The sequence below is a fragment of the Oncorhynchus gorbuscha genome, linkage group LG02 (genome assembly GCF_021184085.1).
Source record: "Oncorhynchus gorbuscha isolate QuinsamMale2020 ecotype Even-year linkage group LG02, OgorEven_v1.0, whole genome shotgun sequence".
Classification (NCBI taxonomy): Eukaryota; Metazoa; Chordata; class Actinopteri; order Salmoniformes; family Salmonidae; genus Oncorhynchus; species Oncorhynchus gorbuscha.
Genome location: NC_060174.1, coordinates 90,027,207 through 90,050,834, shown reverse-complemented (window position 1 = coordinate 90,050,834; position 23,628 = coordinate 90,027,207). Strand labels below are relative to the sequence as shown.

The window sequence follows — 23,628 nt, the reverse complement described above, 5'->3', positions numbered from 1 at the left end:
CAACCAGCTCAACCAGAGAGGTATGCTATGTTAGCTAGCTGGCTAAGGCTATCCAACACTAGAACTCTTCCAAGTCAAAGTAAGCTTTCGGTTTTATTAATTTATTGACACCGGGGCTCGCCGGTGTAAACTGCTTGCTGTACACTGTACTGCATGATTGTAGTGGGTTTACTAACGCGTTAGTTCTAGTAGCCATGTTGACTATGACGTTAGCTAATATGGAAACAGTGATGTAGGCTGTGTGTAGCGTTTATGGTATGAAGGTTTGGCTTGGAAAGATTTTTTCACCTTGTCACAGCCAGCTGTTATGTTGTGCACTGAAGTCCACAAGCGAAGGGAGAAGGTGAGAGGAGGAGAGTGTGTAGATGTGAGAATTAATTATACAACAAGTAAAATGATCATGCTGTTTGTATGTGGCTGCTCTGAAAGAGATCTGTGTGTGCGGGTGATTAGGGGTGTATTCATTCTGTCGATTATGTTGAAAAAAAAATCTTAAATGGAAGCACATGAAACATGGATAAACATACCTGAATTTCTCCAATAGAAACTCTCGTTTGCAACGGTTTGGACTAATGATTACACCCTAGGTCAGCTAGATGCAGGCAAGAGTGTGCAAGGTGGTTTTGAATGTATCACTCTCTGTCACCTTGATTACTAAAACTTTCCTCTCGACCTGTGCACCTACGTTGTAAACTTTAATTTGTAGGTTGTAGCAACCTCATGATAGGTATAGGGAAATTTGAGTGTCATGTAGTAGCCTAAACCTATCGAGCTAGGTGAATGAAATATGAATGACAGTCATCCAGTATGCTGTAATAGAAATAAGGCCATGCTCATAAAATGGCCTTTGTTGAAGCAGGTAAGGGAGCATTCTCTCCCGGACAATGCACAGTGGACACCAGGGTGGTTTCCAGACCTTTGCGGTGCAGTCATTTTCTCTCCAAGCCTACGGAAAGGGTCAGAGCACATGTTCTCCTCTCCAGGCTCCGGAGAGAGCTCTGTCATAGTCAATTTAGTGCGAGTCAATGTCAGAATGAAAACCTCTCACACGCCATCATAGGGAAGACACTCCTGCAGAGTGCGCCCATAGGAACCGCAGAGGAGCAAGAAGGAGACAGTTCGGCCTCCAACACGGTGTCCTCACCAGGGCCCGACTGGTAAACTGGACCCCACACTTATAAATCCAAATCAAACATTACAAGCGGAGGTTTATCATGTTATTCACTTAGTCTTCCACAAATATGAGAAATGCTTTTTCCTGATTTTTATGGGAACCCAAAGGAGTCATACCTAACCGCCCCAGTGGCTTTCCATAGCTTCCTTAAACACACCACGACGCACTCTGTCCATTGTGTTGACACAGCGCAGTGGAGATACAGATTTCTTTTTGCACCAACCTGTCACTCAGTCATTTGAACTTTTTTGCTATTTTTATATAGGGACCTAAAACTAAGGTGGCACAAGTCTCAACTGAGGGGGCTAAGACCCCTTTAGCCCCCTCGTGGAGCCGGGTACATCTTGAAGTCTGAGACCTTGTGGGAATCTGTATTAGAGAAAAAGTATATAGCTATAACTATTTACATTACCCTATACTAGTTATCATCATGATTTCTATAGTTTAGGCCTGTTATCTAGCTAGTTGTTGTCTTGTCCAGCTAACAATAATAGTGCTTGCTAACACTAAGTTAGCTAGTGTTTAGCTACATTGAAAAGGAACTAATATTCTTCATAGTCTGTTGACACAAGTGGCTAGCTAGCTAGATAACGTTAACATGCTGGATGTTTCTCATGTAATACCCTTGAGGTATGGATACCTTGAGGACAAGGTTCAGGGAAGATAAGACCATCGAGCCCAGCTAACATTAGCTAGCATGCAAAACATACTTTCTATCTCCTGTGTTGATGTTTTTGTCTTGTTCACAATACTCTTTCATGGCAGTCTCTCATGTCTGCACACTGACCTTCTCGACATGTTCTTTGCGCACTGTCACATGATGTTAGTCTCAACAAACCCCTCTGAGTGTATTGTGCAGACGGGTAGATGTTGACATGATGCCTTAATTTCTGTGATAAATAAATCATTTCACTGATCCAACAGTGGAACCCTTGCAAGGTTACATGATGGAATAACAGTTTGTCCTATGAACATGTCATGTTTTGTCTTATATTGTCTTCTCATTTTGCTTTCCCTTCTGTTCGTTTTCCCCCTGCTGGTCTTTTTAGGTTCGTTCCCTTTTTTCTCTCTCCCTCCCTCTCTCTCTTCTCTCTATCGTTCCGTTCCTGCTCCCAGCTGTTCCTATTCCCCTAATCAATCATCTAATCTTTTCACACCTGTTCCGTATCTTGCCCTCTGATTAGAGTCCCTATTTCTCCCCTTGTCTTCCGTTTCTGTCCTGTCGGATCCTTGTATATTGTTCACCGTGCTGTGTCTTTGTCTCGCCCTGTCGTGTCTTGTTTCCCTCAGATGCTGCGTGTGAGCAGGTGTCTGAGTCTGCTACGGTCGGTGCCTTCCCGAGGCAACCTACAGTTTATGGTCGAGTCTCCAGTCTGTCCTCGTCACTACGAGTGGAATTAGTTTTTTATGCTTTGTTTTCTGCTCCGATTTGTCTAGGAGTATTGCCTATTTCCTTTACTGGAATAAAGACTCTGTTTTCGCCAAGTCGCTTTTGGGTCCTCATTCACCTGCATAACAGAACATTTTAAGTGCATTTATAAACCATTATTTAACCAAGATTAATAGGCTTACAATTTGTCAAGCATGAATGACTATCTCACAATTTTAACCATAACTGTTTATTAATGTGTCTAATAATGTTTAATTTATGGTTAAGTAAATGCATGGTTCATTTATTTAACAATTGAAAGTATTTTTTGATGTCAACCATTTGTGAACTCGTTCATGCCATCGGGCCTGGGCATCAGACTCCAGAGCCCTTTATTACAGAATTGTGTCAATGAGGTGGTCGGTTTTATTAAATTAACTAACACTTTTCACGTGGTTTGTGCAGGCTGAAATGTGCAGGCTGAAATATGGTGCGTTGGGATATGGTTGGGAAGCTATTGGAAACTTTAACATTTTTAACAAGCATGGTAACAAGCATTTGTTGTTACACCTCTGTAATTAGACTGTAGTTACCTCCAGTAACATGTTGTTATTACAGTTTAACTATGTATTATTACAATTAATTACAATACTTGATACAGGGTCATTCCATATGGAATTACACTGTAATAAGGCCCCTTAAAATTAAACATTATCGAGAAAATCTTTGTATGGGACTGCAGCTCTTGAAAGAAAACTAGCACATTAACTTGCTGAAGGAGTTTTCTGAGAATTCCTTCCTGATTGCTGATTGTGTTTGTGGTTGCTTTCTAGGGGGACTATGTCTGGTTGGACCTTAAGACGGGCCGGGAGTTCGATGTCCCAGTGGGAGCCGTGCTTAAGCTCTGTGACTCGGGACAGATCCAGGTGCTGGATGACGAGGGGAGGGTAAGTCCACTCGAGATGAGACGTTGACAGGACGTTGACACTACTTTGACAAGACGACGAGACATTAACAAGATTTTGATGAACAAGACTTTGGCCCTGTTCAAATGCATCCCTCCTTCCTCCCGTCCTTCAAGTAATCATTACATGACATTATTGGTAAAAGCAATGCCATGGAAAGCTTGCCTACACCTATCCATTCATGTTTTTATCAGTGATTACTTAATGGAAGGAAGAAAGCAAGGAAGGGGAAGGAAAGGAGGATGCATTCAAACAGGGCCTTAAGCTTACTCTAACAAGCCCACATGGACGCACAGTAGCCTACGACACCATAGTTCCTCAATGGCTGTGACTGTACTGTAACTGTTCTCCCATCAGGAGCACTGGATCTCACCCCAGAATGCCACCAACATTAAGCCCATGCACCCCACCTCCATCCACGGTGTGGAGGATATGATCCGCCTGGGAGACCTCAACGAGGCTGGCATCCTGCGGAACTTGCTCATCCGCTACAACGAGCGTGTCATCTATGTGAGTCCCCCCCTGCAATACTGGCTGCTCGCTTTGGTACCACTACAAGACCATCATTTTCAGTGGTGTAAAGTACTTATGTAAAAATACTTTAAAGTACTACTTAAGTATTTGAAAATGGTCCAATTCACAAATGTATCAAGAGAACATCCCTGGTCATCCGTATTGCCTCTGATCTGGTGGACTCACTAAACACAAATGCTTCATTTGTAAATTGAGTATGCCCCTGACTGTCCGCAAAAAAAATATATAAAGTTATGACATCTGGTTTGCCTAATAAAAGAAATATGAAATGATTTATGCTTTTACTTTTACTTTTGATATTTAAGTATATTTTTGCAATTACTATACACTTACTTTTGATACTTAAGTATACTTGAAACCAAATACTTTTAGACCTTTACTCAAGTAATATTTTACTGGATGATTTCTAATTTTACTTGAGTAATTTTATATCTTTACAATTGTATGACAAATGGATACTTTTCCACCATTGATAATTTTACAGCATAGTGACCTTGTTTAGTGACATGTAGCTCATGTTGTTGATTGACTGTTATAGGGTTTTCCTTGTCTGTGTGGTTATTTTACTTACTTTCTTGGTTATACTGGCATGTTAGTTCCCTTGGCCTCCACAACCCCCCCAACACCACTGGTTCCTTATCTTCCCTGCCTGGCTGTGGCTCAATAGTTTGAACCAGCTTCTTCTCCTCATATCCTTTCCTCAGTATCACTGCTCTGGCAGGACACATGATGGAAACGTGTTCAGTCTGTTGTGATATATGTGGTACAGGTGGTTAAGGAAGCTGTTATAGAGTATTGAGACCAAGCCCCTGTATGTCCTCCCCAGTCGGTCCCTCATCAACTTGTGCCTGTTTTGTGCTTTTTCCTTATACCTCTTTCCTCTCCCTCTTCATCCCCCTCCCTATCTCTCTGTATAGACAAATTGTGGGGGAAGGGTGAGTACAAACTACAGAGACAAGCATGCTCTTTCCTATTTATTTTTTTAAAAGCTGAAAAGGAACATGCTAACAAGCTAGCCCATGACATTAATGCTAGCACTTCTACTACTTTCATTTTCTTTGCTGTCACTGAATGAATGGCTATATATAATCTCTGCTAGGCTGAAGGCCAAGCTCTGCTTCGTGCTTAACCTTTGATCCAGCTTGTTACATGTGCTTTGACCATCAAAGCGGAAATGTTCAACACACGTGAACTTTTAGAACACACCACAGCTTTGGCCTGCAGGCTTGGAAGTACAACAAATCATGGGTTATTATGACTGATTATTATGTTTAGATTATGCACAATTAAGGGGACTTTCAATCTCAACTTCCAATGATTTTGTAGTTCTGAATTGAAATGATCAATCTTCATCAGGTTCACAATACATTATCTCAGTGATCACGAACCTAGTGACTAGCCTAATCACAAAGAAAGTGACAAATTGTGCTATCGCTAGCAACAAAACATGCTAAAACTAGCGACAAATCAAGTTATCGCCAAATCCTCAGGGAGAACATGGTTGCCCTCATCTTGGCATGAACCTTGACCATTTCACCTTTTGACTTTTACCTCTCCCTGCAGACTTACACAGGGTCGATTCTGGTGGCGGTAAACCCTTACCAGCTGCTGCCCATCTACACTCCAGACCAGATCCGCCTGTACACCAATAAGAAGATTGGGGAGATGCCACCTCACATCTTTGCCATAGCAGACAACTGCTACTTCAACATGCAGAGGAACAACAAGGACCAGTGCTGCATCATCAGGTTAGTGTATTTGTGTGTGCGTGTGTGCGTGCGTGCGTGTGTGTGTGTGTGTGTGTGTGTGTGTGTGTGTGTGTGTGTGTGTGTGTGTGTGTGTGTGTGTGTGTGTGTGTGTGTGTGTGTGTGTGTGTGTGTGAGTGTGAGTGTGAGTGTGCGCATTTGGGTTTCACTATTTAAGTGAGCATGTGTTTGAGTTGCTGTATTTACGTGTGCGTGCGTGTCTGTCTGTCTGTCTGTCTGTCTGTCTGTCTGTCTGTCTGTCTGTCTGTCTGTCTGTCTGTCTGTCTGTCTGTCTGTCTGTCTGTCTGTCTGTCTGTCTGTCTGTCTGTCTGTCTGTCTGTCTGTCTGTCTGTCTGTCTGTCTGTCTGTCTGTCTGTCTGTCTGTCTGTCTGTCTGTCTGTCTGTCTGTCTGTCTGTCTGTCTGTCTGTCTGTCTGTCTGTCTGTCTGTCTGTCTGTCTGTCTGTCTGTCTGTCTGTCTGTCTGTCTGTCTGCTTCTATACATAAAATATTGCATCTCCTCCTGTGTTCCTCAGTGGTGAGTCTGGGGCAGGTAAGACAGAGAGCACCAAGTTGATCCTGCAGTTCCTGGCAGCCATCAGTGGACAACATTCCTGGATTGAGCAACAGGTCCTGGAGGCCAACCCCATACTGGAAGGTCAGACTCAACATTGAGATGAGACACTAGAATGGGCTATGGCAGCCATCTTGGTCAAATTCCAAACCAGTTTAATTGAAAACATTTCCTGACCAAGATGGCCGTCTTATAGTTATGTTTCCATAGATGCCAATGTCCATACCAGTATTCTATTGAATTTTGTGAGACTAACCACAGTATATCCACACTGATGAAATGTAATAGCTAGGGTGCTTGCTGACTGTCGCTGCATTAGCCAACTTGCCCTCATGTTACTTGGCAAGGCAAATGTGGTGTTGTGTAGAATACAGAGATACTGTACACTTGCTCCAAGCTACCTCAGGGGCAGGTTTGTTTAAAAAAAAATGTAGGCTAGAATCACAGAAGCTGTGTAGGAAAAGCTGAACTTGGGATGCATTCTTCAAAGAGTCCTTAAAACACAGATTCATGACTTGCGTTCTTTCCCTGGAAGAAGTACAGGGGTGAAGGAAACACCCTCCAGGCCAAGAGTAGTGATCTGACAATTTGGTGTACAGCTTAAGTCAGGCAGGGCATTCATTCACCTCTCTATGCCAAGCTGGCATTAACACCTGGTGTGACCCGGAAATAACATAACAATTGGGCCTCCTATCCATGTCTAAAGCCTCATTTGCCCGTTCTGAAGTTTCCGTCTGTGTATTCTACATGTGGACTGTATTAGCTATGTCTCTCTAAGCTAATGTGACTATCTGACCAGGGTTGGAAACCCTGGTGTACTGCATGCCACAATACTCTTCAGGTCTCAGGCAAGGTGATTCATCATGTGAGCATTGTTCACTGAACTGCATCTGTTACACTAAGTCTGGACTTTAATCTTTCATCCCTGCAGCATTCGGGAATGCTAAGACCATCCGGAATGACAACTCCAGTCGCTTTGGGAAATACATCGACATCCACTTTAACAAGAGAGGTGCAATCGAGGGGGCAAAGATAGAACAGTATCTTCTGGAGAAGTCCCGAGTCTGCAGACAGGTAAGAGTCCAGTGGGAGGGGCTATAGGGTTTGCAGACAGGTAAGGGTCCAGGGGGGAGGGGCTATAGGGTTTGCAGACAGGTAAGGGTCCAGGGGGAGGGGCTATAGGGTTTGCAGACAGGTAAGGGCCAGGGGGAGGGGCTACAGGGTATGCAGACAGGTAAGGGTCCAGGGAGAGGGGCTATAGGGTTTGCAGACAGGTAAGGGTCCAGGGGGAGGGGCTATAGGGTTTGCAGACAGGTAAGGGTCCAGGGGGAGGGGCTATAGGGTTTGCAGACAGGTAAGGGTCCAGGGGGAGGGGCTATAGGGTTTGCAGACAGGTAAGGGTCCAGGGGGAGGGGCTATAGGGTTTGCAGACAGGTAAGGGTCCAGGGGGAGGGGCTATAGGGTTTGCAGACAGGTAAGGGTCCAGGGGGAGGGGCTATAGGGTTTGCAGACAGGTAAGGGTCCAGGGAGAGGGGCTATAGGGTTTGCAGACAGGTAAGGGTCCAGGGGGAGGGGCTATAGGGTTTGCAGACAGGTAAGGGTCCAGGGGGAGGGGCTATAGGGTTTGCAGACGGGTACGGGTCCAGGGAGAGGGGCTATAGGGTTTGCAGACAGGTACGGGTCCAGGGAGAGGGGCTATAGCGTCTGCAGACAGGTAGGGGTCCAGGGGAGGGGCTATAGGGTATGCAGACAGGTAAGGGTCCAGGGGGAGGGGCTATAGGGTTTGCAGACAGGTACGGGTCCAGGGAGAGGGGCTATAGCGTCTGCAGACAGGTAAGGGTCCAGGGGAGGGGCTATAAGGTCCAGTGGGAGGGGCTATAGGGTTTGCAGACAGGTATGGGTCCAGGGGGAGGGGGCTATAGGGTCTGCAGACAGGTAAGGGTCCAGGGAGAGGGGCTATAGGGTCTGCAGACAGGTAAGGGTCCAGGGGGAGGGCTATAGGGTCTGCAGACAGGTACGGGTCCAGGGAGAGGGGCTATAGGGTCTGCAGACAGGTATGGGTCCAGGGGGAGGGGCTATAGGGTCCAGTGAGAGGGTCTATAGGGTTTGCAGACAGGTATGGGTCCAGGGGGGAGGGGCTATAGGATCTGCAGACAGGTACGGGTCCAGGGAGAGGGGCTATAGGGTCTGTAGACAAGTAAGGGTCCAGTGGGAGGGGCTATAGGGTTTGCAGACAGGTAAGGGTCCAGTGGGAGGGGCTATAGGGTTTGCAGACAGGTACGGGTCCAGGGAGAGGGGCTATAGGGTCTGCAGACAGGTAAGGGTCCAGGGAGAGGGGCTATAGGGTCTGCAGACAGGTAAGGGTCCAGGGAGAGGGGCTATAGGGTCTGCAGACAGGTACGGGTCATGGGAGAGGGGCTATAGGGTCTGCAGACAGGTAAGGATCCAGGGAGAGGGGCTATAGGGTCTGCAGACAGGTACGGGTCCAGGGGGAGGGGCTATAGGGTCCAGTGGGAGGGGCTATAGGGTTTGCAGACAGGTATGGGTCCAGGGGGGAGGGGCTATAGGGTCTGCAGACAGGTACGGGTCCAGGGAGAGGGGCTATAGGGTCTGCAGACAGGTACGGGTCCAGGGAGAGGGGCTATAGGGTCTGCAGACAGGTACGGGTCCAGGGAGAGGGGCTATAGGGTCTGCAGACAGGTAAGGGTCCAGGGGGAGGGGCTATAGGGTCCAGTGGGAGCGGCTATAGGGTTTGCAGACAGGTATGGGTCCAGGGGGGAGGGGCTATAGGGTCTGCAGACAGGTACGGGTCCAGGGAGAGGGGCTATAGTGTCTGCAGACAGGTAAGGGTCCAGGGGAAGGGCTGTAGGGTCTGCAGACAGGTAAGGGTCCAGGGGGAGGGCTATAGGGTCTGCAGACAGGTACGGGTCCAGGGGAGGGGCTATAGGGTCTGCAGACAGGTAAGGGTCCAGGGGAGGGGCTATAGGGTCCAGTGGGAGGGGCTATAGGGTTTGCAGACAGGTATGGGTCCAGGGAGAGGGGCTATAGGGTCTGCAGACAGGTAAGGGTCCAGGGAGAAGGGCTATAGGGTTTGCAGACAGGTAAGGGTCCAGGGGGAGGGGCTATAGGGTTTGCAGACAGGTACGGGTCCAGGGAGAGGGGCTATAGCGTCTGCAGACAGGTAAGGGTCCAGGGGAGGGGCTATAGGGTTTGCAGACAGGTACGGGTCCAGGGAGAAGGGCTATAGGGTTTGCAGACAGGTAAGGGTCCAGGGGGAGGGGCTATAGGGTTTGCAGACAGGTACGGGTCCAGGGAGAGGGGCTATAGCGTCTGCAGACAGGTAAGGGTCCAGGGGGAGGGGCTATAGGGTCTGCAGACAGGTACAGGTACAGGGATAGGGGCTATAGGGTCTGCAGACAGGTAAGGGTCCAGGGGAGGGGCTATAGGGTCTGCAGACAGGTAAGGGTCCAGGGGAGGGGCTATAGGGTTTGCAGACAGGTAAGGGTCCAGGGGAGGGGCTATAGGGTCCAGTGGGAGGGGCTATAGGGTTTGCAGACAGGTATGGGTCCAGGGGAGGGGCTATAGGGTCTGCAGACAGGTACGGGTACAGGGATAGGGGCTATAGGGTCTGCAGACAGGTAAGGGTCCAGGGGGAGGGGCTATAGGGTCTGCAGACAGGTAAGGGTCCAGGGGGAGGGGCTATAGGGTCCGGGGGGAGGGGCTATAGAGTGGAATAGAACAGTACATACTGGAGAAGTCTTGAGTTTGCAGACAGTTTCCCGTTTTGACAGTTTTCTTTTGTTTTGGACCCTATGAACTCGACCCTGCTGTGTCATTCTCTCCTCCAGGCTGCGGATGAGAGGAACTATCACATCTTCTACTGTATGTTGCGGGGCATGGCCCCAGAGCTGAAGACCAAGCTGGGCCTGGGCCTAGCCACTGACTACTCCTACCTCACCATGGTGAGTAGTGGGTGTGAGCGGGGGGTGTGTGCAGCTCCTATTGTATATGTGTATACCGGTGTGTGTGTGTGTGTGCGTGCATATGTTTATGTATATAACTCACAGTATATATCAAATCCAATGTTATTTGTCACGTACACAGTTTACAGCAGGTATAAAAGGTGCAGCAAAATGCTCATGTACTAAATCCCTCAATATTGCAGTACAATAACCAATATCAATAATAAAGAGTTGAATAAAAAATAATGGCCATGATGACCTAAAGGATTCCTCCAGCATCCTGTTGGCCATGAAGGTGCTGATGTTCACAGAGACAGAGAACTGGGAGATCTCCAAACTACTGGCGTCCATCCTGCGCATGGGCAATAATGAATGTACTATACAGTATAGATAATGAATGGCTATACATTATGTGTATGTCCCTCTCTAGGGGAACTGTACAAAATGTGATGGACGTGATGACCTTAAAGATTACTCCAGCATCCTGTCGGCCATGAAGGTGCTGATGTTCACAGAGACAGAGAACTGGGAGATCTCCAAACTACTGGCGGCCATCCTGCACATGGGCAACCTGCGCTACGAGGGTGGGCAGAGGTGGCCATTTTGGAAAGAGAGTGTTGGCGCACAATACAATGCCTTCAAACTCGACACAGGAGCTGGGCAACTATATATATAAAAAGCTTATGTTCATGCACTGTTTGCTGCTCCCACAAGTCATCTTTTAAATATTGAAAGTGTTATAAAAGATCACTTGTGGGAGCAGCAAAAGTGAGGGGATTTTACCCTTGAGGAAGTTGTTAATCCCTGTCTTGTTCTCACTTGAATTTGGTTCCAGGTTTACAGAGGGGTAGTCTTCCAAAACTGACACAAAAATGCACTTGGATAATTGACTTACATAATTGACTTGGAGGGTTTAATTCCAAAACGCTATATATCCATTTTCAGAAATGTTGGTAAATTAGATTGCTTAAAGAAATGATGAAAGAGATTGGTGTTTTTCCACTAACTAATCATGGCATAGGGATGTTCAATGACAGACATGTATTTGTTCAAATCTATCACTTGATGGTTTCAATTCAGAGAGACAAATGATCAGGTTTTGTTGCAAAACACTATATATCCGCCTCACTCACAGATGAATAAGTAGTACTGCTAAGTTTTACATAGCGAAATGTGATAAATAACTACATTTGTAATAAAGAACTGTACAAATGATACATTTGTGTAATCAATCAAATGTGTTTATTTTTTATGAATCAATACAATAATATAAGATCCTTATGTAAAATATTTACAATTTAGTCGTTTAGCGGATGCTCTTATTCAGAGCAACTTACAGTAAGTGCACTCATGTTAAGATAGTTAGGTGAGACAACCACAAATCACAGTGAAATATACAGGAGACGAACATTACATTCCAGCTAAACAAGGGATATATCGCGTTTTACAACTAAAACCCATTTTAATACACATCTGAAATGTAGAAATAAGAAATCTGAAAACAGTAATATTTTACACAAACATGAAGGTACCCATAAGAAATCATTTGGGATGAAAAAATACAGATGTGGTGGATATAGCGTTTTGGAACAAAACTCTTGACTCTCCCCCTTTTCTCCCCCTTGCAAACACATACACTCCAACAGCCCATACCTATGACAACCTGGATGCCTGTGTGGTGGTGCAATCTCCAGACCTGTCCACTGCTGCATCTCTGATGGAAGTGGGTAGTAGTAACTTACCTGTACACCATCTCTGTGCTGGGCTTGTGATGTAGAGTTCATCACAGTGTCTGAGTATTGTGTTGTTGTACTCTACTACAGTATGTTGTTGTATTGTTATGTAGGTGGACCCTAAGGACGTGATGTCATGTCTGACCACACGTACCCTTATCACCCGGGGCGAGAGTGTGTCCACTCCCCTCAGCATGGAACAGGGCCTGGACGTCAGAAACGCCTTCGTCAAGGTCAGGACCCTCACACACACGCATGCAATGGAACACATACACATTTTAGTATCAAAGTGAGAACATACACACACTCTCACACACAATACTAAATCTGTTCCTTCACAGAAGGTTAATGTTCCCTCCTGTCTAATGAAAACTGTCTCTCCCAAAGTATCTATGGGAGCTTGTTTGTGTAGACACACTCACACACACAACAACAACACACACATGGCAAATGAAAATCGTCCCTCCTGTCCCAGGGTATCTATGGGAGGTTGTTTGTGTGGATCGTGGACAAGATCAACGCGGCCATCTTTAGACCTTCGTCCTGTGAGAGTAAGATCGTAAGGAGGTCCATCGGCCTGCTTGACATCTTCGGCTTTGAGAACTTTACTGTCAACAGGTGGGTCCTCTCACTGACCCAAGCTTTAGGGATGTTGTAGTCATTTGTTTCAAATTCTAAAGTCTAACAGCTTTGTTGTCCATTTAGGGTACATTAGAACTGAACATGACATGACATACCATGACATAATCATAATCATAATCATCTCTGTTGAAAAATTGGGTGACAATAGTATGTGTCCGACTAATGTCAGACTAAAGTCGACAGCCTCTTTATTTGATTTGGCGGTTGACATGCTTTTTACCAGTATAGCTGAACTTGATTGTCTGTCCAGTGACCAGCTCTGGCTACATTCCTTCCCTGTTGCTTCGAGAAGCTGTGCATCAATTTTTCCAACGATAACCACACACAACCTCACACACACTGACACGTTTTACTATCAAAAGTGAGGACGCACACACACCCCTAAATGAACTGGCTGCAGAATGACCCGCTCTCGCTATGTTCCTTCTTCCCTGAAGCTTTGAGCAGCTGTGCATCAACTTTGCCAATGAGAACCTGCAGCAGTTCTTTGTGAGGCATGTGTTCAAGCTGGAGCAGGAGGAGTACAACCTGGAGGACATCAACTGGCAACATATCGAGTTCACCGACAACCAGGATGCTCTGGATATGATCGCCAATAAACCCATGAACATCATATCTCTCATAGATGAAGAGAGCAAGTTCCCCAAGGTACAGTACCTATATGGCACCTTACAATTGTCGGTCAATTCATATGCATATTGAGTTTAGGTATTGTAAGAGGGGGTGGACAATCACAGGCACTATAAAGTTTTTTTTTAAACCATGTAACAAGGTACCGATTTTGTGACAGATTATCGCTAGGAGTCATGCAGAGAGGATTGTCGTATTGCATAGCAAGACCACGGTGCAACTAAACATTGAAATTGTAACCTGATTATGACTTTGTCCTTGAATGGGTTATAAAGTGCTATTGAATTGTATTTGTTTGTGGTCACAAACTTTAAGGGTGCGTCCGAGATAGCACCCTAATCCTTAGCACCCTAATAATATAATATATACCATTTACCAATCACTTTTATCCAAAGCAGCTTACATGCATACATTTTACGTACGGGTGGTCCTGGGAATCAAACCCACTATCCTGATGTTGCAAGCGCCATGCTCTACCAACTGAACTACATAGGACCATATAGGGAAGAGGTTATCATTTCAGACACAGCCTAAATGTTTTTTCTGTCTGTGTCTCTCAGGGAACAGACGCCACCATGTTGTATAAACTCAACTCTCAGCACAAACTCAACACCAACTACCACCCTCCTAAGAACACCTACATGACCCAGTTTGGCATCCAGCACTTTGCTGGGGTGGTCCATTACGAGACCAGAGGTAAGCCTATTCTAAGGCATTGGCTTCATACTCAACCCAATGCTTACATGTATACCTCTAAGTCATTGCAATTATATAAGAAAGTCACCAATGCTCCATGTAGTAGGATTTGGTTGGTTCATGGTCAGAAGAAAAAGTATTGAATTCCAGCAAATCTACTAGTTGGTCAAATGCTCAATATCAAATCAAACCCTAGCCCCTACACCATAGAAAAGATCTGCCAGGTGTAACCCCTAGGATCTGTCAGGAGGAACTCCTAGCCCCTATACCATAGAAGTGATCTGCCGGGTGTAATCCATAGCCCCTATACCATAGAAAGGATATGCCAGATGTAACCCATAGCCCCTATACCATAGAAGTGATATGCCAGGTGTAATCCATAGCCCCTATACCATAGAAAGGATATGCCAGGTGTAACCCATAGCCCCTATACTATAGAAAGGATATGCCAGGTGTAACCCATAGCCCCTATACTATAGAAAGGATATGCCAGGTGTAACCCATAGCCCCTATACTATAGAAAGGATATGCCAGGTGTAACCCATAGCCCCTATACTATAGAAAGGATCTGCCAGGTGTAACCCATAGCCCCTATACTATAGAAAGGATATGCCAGGTGTAACCCATAGCCCCTATACTATAGAAAGGATATGCCAGGTGTAACCCATAGCCCCTATACTATAGAAAGGATATGCCAGGTGTAACCCATAGCCCCTATACTATAGAAAGGATATGCCAGGTGTAACCCATAGCCCCTATACTATAGAAAGGATATGCCAGGTGTAACCCATAGCCCCTATACTATAGAAATAATATGCCAGGTGTAACCCATAGCCCCTATACTATAGAAAGGATATGCCTGGTGTAACCCATAGCCCCTATACTATAGAAAGGATATGCCAGGTAAAACCCATAGCCCCTATACTATAGAAAGGATATGCCAGGTGTAACCCATAGCCCCTATACTATAGAAAGGATATGCCAGGTGTAACCCATAGCCCCTATACTATAGAAAGGAGGTGTAACCCATAGCCCCTATACTATAGAAAGGATATGCCAGGTGTAACCCATAGCCCCTATACTATAGAAAGGATATGCCAGGTGTAACCCATAGCCCCTATACTATAGAAAGGATATGCCAGGTGTAACCCATAGCCCCTATACTATAGAAAGGATATGCCAGGTGTAACCCATAGCCCCTATACTATAGAAAGGATATGCCAGGTGTAACCCATAGCCCCTATACTATAGAAAGGATATGCCAGGTGTAACCCATAGCCCCTATACTATAGAAAGGATATGCCAGGTGTAACCCATAGCCCCTATACTATAGAAAGGATATGCCAGGTGTAACCCATAGCCCCTATACTATAGAAAGGATATGCCAGGTGTAACCCATAGCCCCTATACTATAGAAAGGATATGCCAGGTGTAACCCATAGCCCCTATACTATAGAAAGGATATGCCAGGTGTAACCCATAGCCCCTATACTATAGAAAGGATATGCCAGGTGTAACCCATAGCCCCTATACTATAGAAAGGATATGCCAGGTGTAACCCATAGCCCCTATACTATAGAAAGGATATGCCAGGTGTAACCCATAGCCCCTATACTATAGAAAGGATATGCCAGGTGTAACCCATAGCCCCTATACTATAGAAAGGATATGCCAGGTGTAACCCATAGCCCCTATACTATAGAAAGGATATGCCAGGTGTAACCCATAGCCCCTATACTATAGAAAGGATATGCCAGGTGTAACCCATAGCCCATATACTATAGAAAGGATCTGCCAGGTGTAACCCATAGCCCCTATACTATAGAAAGGATATGCCAGGTGTAACCCATAGCCCCTATACTATAGAAATGATATGCCAGGTGTAACCCATAGCCCTTATACTATAGAAAGGATATGCCAGGTGTAACCCATAGCCCCTATACTATAGAAAGGGTATGCCAGGTGTAACCCATAGCCCCTATACTATAGAAAGGGTATGCCAGGTGTAATCCACAGCCCCTATACCATAGAAAGGGTATGCCAGGTGTAAGCAATGTGGTAATAGCTCCCCCTCGCCCTCCGATAGACTCCATGTACAGTTTCTCCACAACTGCATAGGTAAGGGGTCGGACTAGGGGTTGTTTTGGAATTGGGCATTACTGACCCCTGTGTTCTTTCAGGCTTCTTGGAGAAGAATCGTGACAGCCTCCATACTGACATCATCCAGCTGGTACATTCCTCCAAGAACAAGTTCATCAAGCAGATCTTCCAGGCTGATGTCGCCATGGTGAGAGATAACGTGTCTGGTGGTCGCATAGTGATAATGTTATGATGACTCCTTCAATGTATTTTCCCCACTCACTCCGCCAGGCTGTGTCCACTAAGCAAGAGGGAGAAAGGCTAAGAATAGGCCATGAAAGCAAATGGTGGAATTCCAGACAAGGTTTCGACCATAGAATACAATAACTAGAATGTGCCTCCCCAGTTAAGTCAATGTGTCTGTAGTGGTTAGACCGGTGGCCATTTTATAAGTCTACACACTTCTTTCTCGATGGTAATGACATATTTTGTGGCCCATAGTCATGGGCTTCCTGTTTCCCAGTGATGATGTCATCAAGCTATCACTCTCGATTCTTTCTCTTCTTTACTATTCTTCTTTCACATACTGTAGCATTAGGCATGGCTAATACCACCACTCCCTTCTCTTCGTCTCTCAATCTTCCTCTGTCATTCTCTCCATTTCTCTCTTTGTGGTTGTGTTCTATGGTTCTGTCTGGCCTCAGTTTCTTTGTGGCTATCTGCCGCCCACCACTCCTCCTCCAAAGGTAAACAACGGCCATTCCTACTGTGGTAAAACCCAGATCCCACTGCTGCCACCAATGTCAAACCTTATGTAGCTTGTGCTTACCCCAAAACCCCCTCCATCCATCCATCCTCTGTGGAACTCAAACCTTTCTGTCCCTCTTTCTTTTCAGTCTTCACCCCAGTGGTCCTAATATTAAAACAGTGATTCTCAAATATTTTATCCTGTGGCCACCTCATTTGACACTGCGACCAAGCATGAACTGGCCACATCCCGCCAGGGGGTCCTGACCGACTATTTGAGAAACACTGTTATTTAAAGTGGCATTTAGAGTTTACACCTACATTTAAACAATCTGTAGGATTCCCTGCTGTAAAATGTTCATTTAAATGTATGGTATACTGTATAAAGTACTCATTCAAGGGTTTTTCTTTATTTTACTATTTTTTACATTGTAGAATAAAGGTGAAGACATGAAATAACACATATGGAATCATGTAGTAACCAAAAAAAGTGTTAAACAAATCAAAATATATTTTATATTTGAGATTCTTCAAAGTAGCCACCCTTTGCTTTGATGACAGCTTTGCACACTCTTAGCATTCTCTCAACCAGCTTCATGAGGTAGTCACCTGGAATACATTTCAATTAACAGGTGTGCCTTCTTAAAAGTTAATTTGTGGAATTTCTTTCCTTCTTAATATATTTGAGCCAATCAGTTGTGTTGTGACAAGGTAGGGTTGGTATACAGAAGATAGCCCTATTTGGTAAAGACCAAGTCCATATTATGGCAAAAACAGGACAAATAAGCAAAGAGAAACAACAGTCCATTACTTTAAGACATGAAGGTCAGTCAATGTGGGAAAACTTCAAGAAATTTGAATTTTTCTTCAAGTGGAGTCGCAAAAACCATCAAGCACTATGATGAAGCTGGCTTTCATGGGGACTGCTACAGGAAAAGAGGACCCAGAGTTACCTCTGCTGCAGAGGATAAGTTCATTAGAGTTACCTTCATCTCAGATTGCAGCCCAAATAAATTATTTCCAGAGTTCAAGTAACAGACACATATCAACATCAACTGTTCAAAGGAGACTGTGTGAATCAGGCCTTCATGGTCAAATTGCTGCAGAGAAACCACTACAAAAGGACACCAATAATAATGCAATGGACATTAGACCGGTGGAAATCTGGGGGGGAAGATGGGCGACACCTGGAGAGGGGTGGAGAGAAGCACAAAGACAGGTGAAACAGATCAGGGTGTGACAGTAGGAGGAGGTGTGATGGTGTGGGGGTGCTTTTCTGGTGACACTGTCAGTGATTTATTTAGAATTCAAGGCACACTTAACCAGCATGGCTACCACAGCATTCTGCAGCAATACGCCATCCCATCTGGCTTGCGCTTAGTGGGACTTTCATTTGTTTTTCAACAGGACAATGATACAAAACACCCATCCAGTCTGTATAAGGGCTATTTGAACAAGAAGGAGAGTGATGAAGTGCTGAAGTAGATGACCTGGCTTCCATAATCCCCCGACCTCAACCCAATTGAGATGGTTTGGGATGATTTGGACCACAGAGTGAAGGAAAAGCAGCCAACAAGTGCTCAGCATATGTGGGAACTCCTTCAAGACTGTTGGAAAAGTATTCATCATGAAGCTGGTTGAGAGAAAGCCAAGAGTGTGCAAAGCTTTCATCAAGGCAAAGGGAGGCTACTTTGAAGAATCTCAAATATAAAATATATTTTGATTTGTTTTTGGTTACTACATGATTCCATGTGTTATTTCATAGTTTGATGTCTTCACTACTATTCTACATTTTAGAAAATAGTACAAATAAAGAAGAACATTGAATGAGTAGGTGTGTCCAAACTTTTGACTGGTACTGTAAATGTGTGTGTGTGTGTGTGTGTGTGTGTGTGTGTGTGTGTGTGTGTGTGTGTGTGTGTGTGTGTGTGTGTGTGTGTGTGTGTGTGTGTGTGTGTGTGTGTGTGTGTGTGTGTGTGTGTGTGTGTGTGTGTGTGTGTGTGTGTGTGTGTGTGTGTGTGTGTGTGTGTTTTGGCAGGGTGTGGAGACTAGGAAGCGTTCCCCTACTCTGAGCAGCCAGTTCAAGCGTTCTCTGGAGCTGCTGATGAGAACACTCAATGCGTGTCAGCCTTTCTTCGTCCGCTGCATCAAACCCAACGAGCTCAAGAAACCCATGGTGAGTCCAACCTGAGGAACGTACTAGCATGAAATATTGTGTTTATGTGTGCGTGTGCTTGTGTGTACCTGCCTGTGTGTGTACCTGCCTTTGTGTGTACCTGCCTGTGTGTGTACATGCCTGTGTGTGTACATGCCTGTTTATCTGTGTGTGTGTTCGCATCCATGCTTGTGTGTGTAACGATGTTCGTTTACCATTCTCTTACGGCTGTTCACTTTGTTAACTCTGCCCGTCTGTCTGTCCATCTAGCTGTTTGACAGGGAGCTGTGTGTGCGTCAGCTGAGGTACTCTGGGATGATGGAGACCATTCGTATCAGGCGCGCCGGTTACCCCATCAGATACACCTTCGGAGAGTTTGTAGACCGCTACCGCGTACTCATGCCCGGAGTCAAACCTGCAAACAGACAGGTGAGCAGAGCTGGACCCTGTTCATTAGGCACCGTGAGCAGAGAAAGAAACCAGACTGAAACAGGGAGGGCCTCCTGGACTTGTCCAATAAGAAAATGATATTACTATGTTCTGTTACTCTACTTCAGGATGGCTATTGGTTGAGAGATGTGTCATTCAACCCCCGCTGTTTTCTCATAGGAGGACCTGAGAGGGACATGTCAGAAGATAGTGGAGGCAGTTCTTGGACGAGATGATGACTGGCAGATTGGGAAGACCAAGATCTTTCTCAAGGTGTCTGGATTTTATAGATTGCAAATCGACATGCTTATCTGGTTGATAAACAACATATTTTCACCTACATTATTACACAAATTACATATTACGATAAAACAATGCTCTCCCTCTTGCCTCTCACCCCTATCCTCTCTCTCTATGTCGCTCCTCCCCTCCCTCTCCATTTCAGGACCACCATGACATGCAGCTGGAGATAGAGAGGGACAAGGCCATCACCGACAAGGTCATCCTTATTCAAAAGGCTGTAAGAGGAATGAAGGAGAGGTGAGAAAGAAGGGGAGAGAGGGGAGGTTTGAGAGTGAAGGGTATAGAGAGACAGAGGGAGAGGCGGAGAGATGGAGGGGTGGGGGACAAGGGGGAAAGGACAGAGGGGAGTGAGGGAGGAGGAGAAGAAGAGGGGAACAATGGAGGAACAGAGGGTTAGGAGGGGGAGAGGGGACAGGCGGTGGGGGTGGAGAGCAGAAGTGGTGCAGTGAAGGATCCTCTTCAAGTTTATTTTGTATATCCATATTTTATGGAATAAAAAAAATAAAAAAAACTTTCTTCCTAATAGTTCTAATTCAGATACTGCCGTTGAATTGACTGGACATGTTAATGCACATCTGTATGTTGTGGTTGAGCACTACAGAATGCTATCATATGTTTTTATATGCACCTCTCCCTCTCTCACCCCTGTGTGTTTTCCAGGACTAACTTCCTGAGGGTGAGGAGGTCAGTGACACTCATTCAGAAAACATGGCGTGGCTATCGGTGCAGGAAGGACTACAGTGCAGTGAGTTCCTCTATCTCCATGGTTACTGACATTTCACAATCATCCATTTCCTGAACGGTTCACTTGGACGTATCCCTGGCAAGGAATGACATTCATTCCCTCATCGGACGTTCCTTAAAAGCATGTTCCATAATTGCTGAGTTATGTGTTGTAGTTATGTTGCTATAACATTATTGTTGTGTTATATTGGTGTAGTTATGTTGTTAGAACATTATATCTGTGTTCTATTGGTGTTTGGTGTCTCCTATCCAGATGAGGGTGGGCTTCCTGCGCCTCCAAGCCCTCTATAGGTCAAGGAAACTCTTTGTCACCTACCGATTGGCCAAAACGCGCGTCACCCAAATACAGGCCCGTTGCCGTGGTTTCATGGTGAGGCGGTCCTTTTGGCGGCAGCTGCATGCGGTGATCACCATCCAGGCATATGCCCGGGGCATGATCGCGCGGAGGGTTACCCAGAGACTCAGGGCAGAGGTAAGATATTACAATACTCACATGCATACTAATACACACAGAGGTAGACACACACACAGCAAATCAACAGGGCTAAAGTAAAGCGAGTGGGGCAAAATATAAGACTCATACTGTATGTCCTGTAGTGTAACAGCAGAAACGCAGTGACTGAAAACACACAGATATCTTTAGGTTATTGTACTTTCATGAACTCAAGGCTATTTTATCTAAGCTCCTTTGCTTCTGCTTTTTCAATTTACTGAATATTTTGTTACCTGTTTACTTCCTGTTACATTACTTTGACATCTAGGAATATTTAAAAACATTTAAGAGATATTGTAAGTAATTAAACAACTCTCTTGCCCCTTTCTCAGCACCGGCGGCGTAAAGAAGCGGAGGGCCAGCGTCTGGCTGAGGAGGAGCGCCTGATGAATCAGATGACGGCGCGGCGGGCGCGGGCTGAGGCCGAGAGGAGTCACCAGGAGCGCCTGGCCGAGCTGACCCGTCAGGAGGAGCAGAGGGAGAAGGAGGCACGGGAGGAGGCACGACGGAAGAAGGAGCTGGTGGAACAGGTATCTGAAGCAGCTAATTGGTTACTTAGAGGTGAATCTTAACTTCTACTTTAGACAAATGTTCACTTATTCATCCATTGGTGTCAATGAGCGAAAATTAGTAGTGTGACTGTAGTGTGACAATGACCATAGATGTGGCAAGACAGCACAAACAGGTCAATCTGGGACCAGGCTACACATACTGGAGCTACCTTGTGTTATATGTTTGATATTGTCCATTGTTTGTCTTAATAACTCAAACTCAACACAACAGGTGGAGCGGGAGAGGCAGCAGCCAGTGGACCACTCAGACATGGTGGACCAGATGTTTGGCTTCCTGGGGAACACAGGGGCACTGCCCAACCTGGAGGGACAGGGGCCGGCCGGCTTCGAGGTGAGTAGGGGTGTGTGTGTGCCTTGGTGTATAGGCTATGTCTGTGTGTGTGCGTGGGTGGGTGGGTGCCTGTCTGCCTGCCTCCATGCATGCCTCTATGTCTCTGTGCCTGCTTCACTCCCTCCATGCATGCCTCTGCGCCTGCTTCACTCCCTCCGTGCATGCCTCTGTGTCTCTGTGCCTACTTACATGGGTGTGTTATAGGACCTGGAGGTGGCTCCGCGGGCCGAGGGGGAGGAGGAAGACTTGGACGAGGCTCTCCCTCTGCCTGACGATGAGGAAGAAGACCTGTCGGAGTACAAGTTCTCTAAGTTTGCCGCCACCTACTTCCAGGGCACCACCACACACACCTATGTGCGGCGCCCGCTCAAACAGCCGCTGCTCTTCCACGAGGACGAGGGCGACCAGCTGGTGAGTTGACCTAACTTTTGACCTATCGTGTGTTTTCGCCGTTGGGGTCCTGAGTTTCTCATTCAACATTAACACAACCCCACAAAAGCTACCCCCCTTACAAATTAATTATTAATATCCCCCAGAATTAGCATGTTTTACATTTCCTGCACAAATCTTCATGGAATTACACAATCAATTTCAGACACTTTTAGATAAGTTAACTTTCTGGGACAAAATACAATCTGAGATCTACAGCTCAGATTCTTTTGAAACATGACCTAAAAAACGTAAACCCATGAAACATTAACCAATTAAAAACTGTTCTGTAGCAATGAGGTTTGAGCATTAGGCTATAGACCTGATACATAATCACTGCATGTTGGCTTTGCTTGAATTGCCCTGCCAATGTTGTTGTTCCAGACCATTTTGAAATTATATTTGAAATGATATCAAATTTTATTCGTCACATACACATGTTTAGCAGATGTTATAGCGGGTGTAGCGAAATGCTTGAGCTTCTTGTGCAGCTAACAAGTAATATCTAAGAATTGCACAACATATACACACAAATCTAAGTGAAGAAATGGAATTAAGAATATATAAATATTTGGACGAGCAATGTCAGAGCGGCATAGACTATGATACAGTAGAATAGTATAGAATACAGTATATACATATGAGATGAGTATTTCAAGATATGTTAACATTATTAAAGTGAGATTATTAATGTGACTAGTGTTCCATTTATTAAAGTGGCCAATGGTTTCAAGTCTGTGTGTATAGGCAGCAGCCTCTCTGTGCTAGTGATGGCTATTTAACTGTCTGATGGCCTTGAGATAGAAGCTGTTTTTCAGTCTCTCGGTCCCTGCTTTGATGCACCTGTACTGACCTCACCTTATGGATGATAGCGGGGTGAACAGGCAGTGGCTTGGGTGGTTGTTGTCCTTGATGATCTTTATAGCCTTCCTGTGACACCGGGTGCTGTAGGTTTCTTGGAGGGCAGGTAGTTTTCCCCCGGTGAAGAGTTGTGCAGACTGCACCACCCTCTGGAGAGCCCTGCGGTTGTGGGCTGTGCAGTTGCCATACCAGGTGGTGATACAGCCCAACAGAATGCTCTCAATTGTGCATCTGTAAAAGTTTGTGAGTATTTTAGGTGACAAGCCGAATTTCTTCAGCCTCCTGAGGTTCTTCACCACACTGTCTGTGTGGGTGGACCATTTCAGTTTGTACGGGTTTGTGTACGCCAAGGAACTTAAAACTTTCCACCTTCTCCACTGCTGTCCCGTTGATGTGGATAGGGAGTGCTCCCTCTGCTGTTTCCTGAAGTCCTCCTTTGTTTTGTTGACGTTGAGTGAGAGGT

The 23,628-nt window shown here is 45.5% G+C and overlaps 1 protein-coding gene across 4 annotated transcripts in view; it reads left to right on the top strand.

Moving 5' to 3' along the window:
• Positions 1-23,628, top strand: part of LOC124012624 (unconventional myosin-VIIa-like) — a 91,507-nt gene that overhangs the window by 24,661 nt on the left and 43,218 nt on the right. Inside the window, exons 3-26 of one of the 4 annotated variants that reach the window (XM_046326462.1) lie at positions 3,377-3,490; positions 3,866-4,018; positions 4,960-4,977; positions 5,606-5,790; positions 6,322-6,443; positions 7,291-7,433; positions 10,208-10,321; positions 10,752-10,905; positions 11,968-12,044; positions 12,168-12,287; positions 12,530-12,672; positions 13,134-13,344; positions 13,887-14,022; positions 16,203-16,309; positions 16,806-16,847; positions 18,887-19,024; positions 19,274-19,432; positions 19,613-19,705; positions 19,878-19,972; positions 20,396-20,480; positions 20,733-20,951; positions 21,305-21,502; positions 21,756-21,875; positions 22,080-22,286. In XM_046326462.1, coding sequence (XP_046182418.1) covers positions 3,377-3,490; positions 3,866-4,018; positions 4,960-4,977; positions 5,606-5,790; positions 6,322-6,443; positions 7,291-7,433; positions 10,208-10,321; positions 10,752-10,905; positions 11,968-12,044; positions 12,168-12,287; positions 12,530-12,672; positions 13,134-13,344; positions 13,887-14,022; positions 16,203-16,309; positions 16,806-16,847; positions 18,887-19,024; positions 19,274-19,432; positions 19,613-19,705; positions 19,878-19,972; positions 20,396-20,480; positions 20,733-20,951; positions 21,305-21,502; positions 21,756-21,875; positions 22,080-22,286 — 3,153 coding nt within the window. The remainder of the gene's footprint in view (positions 1-3,376; positions 3,491-3,865; positions 4,019-4,959; positions 4,978-5,605; positions 5,791-6,321; positions 6,444-7,290; positions 7,434-10,207; positions 10,322-10,751; positions 10,906-11,967; positions 12,045-12,167; positions 12,288-12,529; positions 12,673-13,133; positions 13,345-13,886; positions 14,023-16,202; positions 16,310-16,805; positions 16,848-18,886; positions 19,025-19,273; positions 19,433-19,612; positions 19,706-19,877; positions 19,973-20,395; positions 20,481-20,732; positions 20,952-21,304; positions 21,503-21,755; positions 21,876-22,079; positions 22,287-23,628) is intronic. The other 3 variants (XM_046326470.1, XM_046326478.1, XM_046326486.1) reach the window with 3 other exon arrangements.